General features: G+C 40.2%; 1 protein-coding gene across 3 annotated transcripts in view; it reads left to right on the forward strand.

The window, feature by feature from the left end:
* Window positions 1-3,668, forward strand: part of znf408 (zinc finger protein 408) — a 22,098-nt gene that overhangs the window by 12,532 nt on the left and 5,898 nt on the right. For all 3 annotated transcript variants that reach the window (XR_002276564.1, XM_020619910.1, XM_020619911.1), the window contains 2 exons: window positions 977-1,186; window positions 1,593-1,716. Coding sequence is in view for 2 of the 3 variants with exons in the window: in XM_020619910.1 (XP_020475566.1) it covers window positions 977-1,186; window positions 1,593-1,716 (334 nt within the window). In the remaining variant the exon portion in view is untranslated. The remainder of the gene's footprint in view (window positions 1-976; window positions 1,187-1,592; window positions 1,717-3,668) is intronic.

A 3,668-nucleotide genomic window follows, 5' to 3' on the forward strand; every position in this document is an offset into this window, starting at 1 on the left:
CAGCCGAAAGAAGAAGAAGAAGAAGAAGAAGAAGAAGAAGAAACATTTACTGATGTATTGGGTAAAGGACAAAGGAATTTCCCCATTGCAGGATCAATAAAGTCCTACATACCTACCGACCACATGCAAGAACCATTTGTGTGAAGAAATTTGTATGTTATGTACGAGACATTTAAGGGAATTTGCGCCATTGTCTCCTAGTTAGAATTTTCTCTCAGGCACTAATGAAATGGTTCAGATCTGTTGTACAAGTCATGAGCAGACAGTCCATCATTCTTCACCAGGGGGAAAACACATTTATTTACCCTTGACTTATAGTGGCTTAATGTTTATGAAGCTGGAGGTTAAATTTGATTAATAAGATCCATTTAGTTAAGAAATATACACTATAGAGATAATTTGATGCTAAATTAATATTCTTTTCACCATATCATTATCATCGTGGCTTACCAATTAACTGAGAGGTAGATTGTATTCTTATCTCACCACAGCAGCTCCTCCCTTCCTCTCGCTGCCAATGTTTACACTCGTAACAATTTTCCTTGTCAGTTCTTATATTTTTTTCTCCAATGGATGTCTTCCGGTATGTTTTTCAGTGAAAGTGCAAAATAGCGACTCCACAAAGAGTCATTCTATTCTTTGATTCTGAGTCACCGACACCAGACCCTGATGTTTACCATTGATGTTTTAGCTGGAAAAAGAAATCCTGCTATCAGACTCCTCTTTGCTCAGCTCTCAAGCAAAAAAACCCCAAAAGACAAACAAACCACTTGACAACTAAATGGGTTAGAATCACAAGATACAACACCAGAGGCTTTTTTCAGGGTATGAGGAGGTTTTTTCCTTATGCACTGCTCCCTTGGTGGCCAGGAAGTGAATCATCATGCAGAGTAGCAATTTACCCATCCCAGTGAAGAACAACAATTTCAGTAGTAATAATACATATTATGTGTAATGATATTGGTATTATTTCTAGATGAGTCACCGCGGGGAGCGTCCGTTCTCCTGTCCTCACTGTGAGAAGACCTATGGCCTGAAGCGGGACCTGAAGGAGCACTTAGTCGTGCACACTGGAGAAAAACCTTACACCTGTGAGCACTGTGGCAAGGCATTCGCACGCCGCCCCTCCCTACGCATCCACCGCCTCCTTCACTGCAGCAGAATGATCTACATGCAGCCCCCGAAGGTACGACTGTGTTTTGCTCAGCACAGTAAATGTAGGTCACTCATCTGTGGTGATGGCTTCAAATTACTGCTGTCTTAATAGGGAGGACGGTGACAGGACTTCTAAATCGATTATTTTTTTTTCTAAAGTACAGTGTTTCTTCTGAAGTCTGTAATCACAAAGGAGGAAAGTTTAAATTTCCGCTCTGCTGCTTTACCTTCCCTCCAGCTATTTCAGACTTTTAAACACTGTCACTAAGTACATTTCTGTCTTTGCACAGCTGAGCCAGATTTTTATATCTTTCACGTAGCATCCTTACATTTGCATGCTGGTCTTGTTTTTTCTGCCTGAACAGCAGTTTGAACCTTAGGCTTTTAAGAAGAGGGAAACAAAGACATGCTGCTTTCAATTTTGGTTTCTCTCCCAGGTGCAGTGTACAGTTTGCTCTAAGTTGCTGGCAAACTCCGGTTCTCTGAGGAACCACATGAAACTCCACACAGGGGAAAAGCCTCACATCTGTCAGCACTGTGGGAAGTGCTTCAGTCAAAAAGGTAATGTCAGAGGCCCAAGTCTGACCCTGGAGCTGCAACAAGCTGTCAGGGGGTGCTCACTTTGAAAACCTTGCTGTGGCCTAGTGTTGTCACGATACCAACATTTTGGTACCGGTACCGGTACCAAAATGTATTTCGATACTTTCGATACTTTTGGATAGTTTTTCAGATAAAAAGAGAACGCAAAAAATGTCATTACTGACTTTATTTTAATAGAAAATCTTAGAATAACATCAAAATAAAATTCAAAATGCTGCAACAAGCTGTCAGGGGGTGCTCACTTTGAAAACCTTGCTGTGGCCAGTTGCTTTTCTGCCAGCAGCTTGTTCAGACCTCCTGACTCCTATGAGTAAACAAAGAAATCATACAATCACCTGAGAGTGTCAGTGATGGCAGAACTTGTCAGTCATAAAAAAAAGCATTATTCAGAATGTGGCCTTGATAAATTTCAAATAAAGGACTCAGAATGTGCCTGCTCTAGAAACTACTCAGCCATCTTTTACTTGTTGCAACAGCCATGCAAAAACATCCTCTCTTCATTCAGTTTATGTTGAAACTGTTTTAGATTATGGGCATTTTGCAGGCTGAAGTTTGTGGTGCTGTTGAACTGTATGGCATTATGTATGGCATATGGTTTTTTTTTTATATATATATAATTTTGCCCACCTCATTAATATCAATGAGAGTAGGCTTAATAACAGAAACACATCTCTGTATAACACAGTTTCAAATTGCTAGTTTATTGCAGTGTTTAAATGGATCTACTCAAGGTACGCAACAAAAACCTACTCTCTGCCCCACCACTTTCAGACTGCAGTGGTTCTCTACTGAATTTTTACCAATGTTGATTAGTCTAAACCAGGAGAAACAGCTACCTCCAGTATAAGGAAGAAAATACAACTTTGAACACATCGAGACATGTCTTGATTATACATGGTATACTGTTAACTAGCAAGCTAGCCACCATTACGCCAAGAATCACCTGGTTTGGTTTTTGTTGAGGTAGAAAAGTGTGAAAATCCAATAGCTTCATCATGAGGACTGGACGTCTGAGATGCTGGAAACAAGGACTAGCTGTTGTTGGCCATAAATAGCTCCAATGTAACTACTCCTGAAGCCAGAGTGTCACAAACATTGACTGTGTGAGTTTGCCACCTTTGAATATTAAAAGCCATAGAAGGGTAAAAACATGCTGGGTTGACATTGATATGATGTAAGCAAACAGCTACAGTTAATATAATTGATAATGGGTGTGTCAGATTTACAGTAGTGTGTGAATGATTGTGCATTGACACTAGTTAATCGTATTGGTGGCGAAGAGGCACTGAAAGGCCCCCAAATCAAATTTTGTTTAGGTTCCCATAAAGACTTGCACCAGCCCTGAATGTAAGACAAATTACAGTATACACTCAGAAAACAAGTGTGGCTGACTGGACCAAGCAAAGACTAAAGGTGGCTCACATACTCAGCAGTGGCTGTGACACTGGGGATTCTCGCCATCTTTTTTTTTCTTGTGTTTAAGTAATACTCCTCCATTTCTTCAAATTATAGTTCTTAAACTCACAACAATGCCTCTTTGTGTTTCTAATATTACTACTTTGTCTTCCAAATCTCCAAATCCAAGCTGCAACTTCAATGTGAAAGCATGAAATTCATGTTCTAGAGCCAGTGTGTAGTTTGTCTGTAACAAACATGGTGGTTCAACACGGTGGCCTCCATGATACGGGACCTGCTCCTATGTACTGTGCATATAAATGGCTCGTTCTAAGCTATTGAGAGCCGCTGTACCAGAGTCAAATTCCTTGTGTCCAGTGCACCTGGTCAGTAAAGCTGATTCTGATTCCATTTCTGCTAACAGATCCTTCTAGATCTTACACACTGCACCTTTAAGTAAAGATCTAAATAAGTATTCCTTTAACTGTGAAAGACAGAAATCACATGTTCACATTTAT

Source organism: Monopterus albus, unplaced genomic scaffold, assembly GCF_001952655.1.
Source record: "Monopterus albus unplaced genomic scaffold, M_albus_1.0 scaffold228.1, whole genome shotgun sequence".
NCBI classification, from domain to species: domain Eukaryota; kingdom Metazoa; phylum Chordata; class Actinopteri; order Synbranchiformes; family Synbranchidae; genus Monopterus; species Monopterus albus.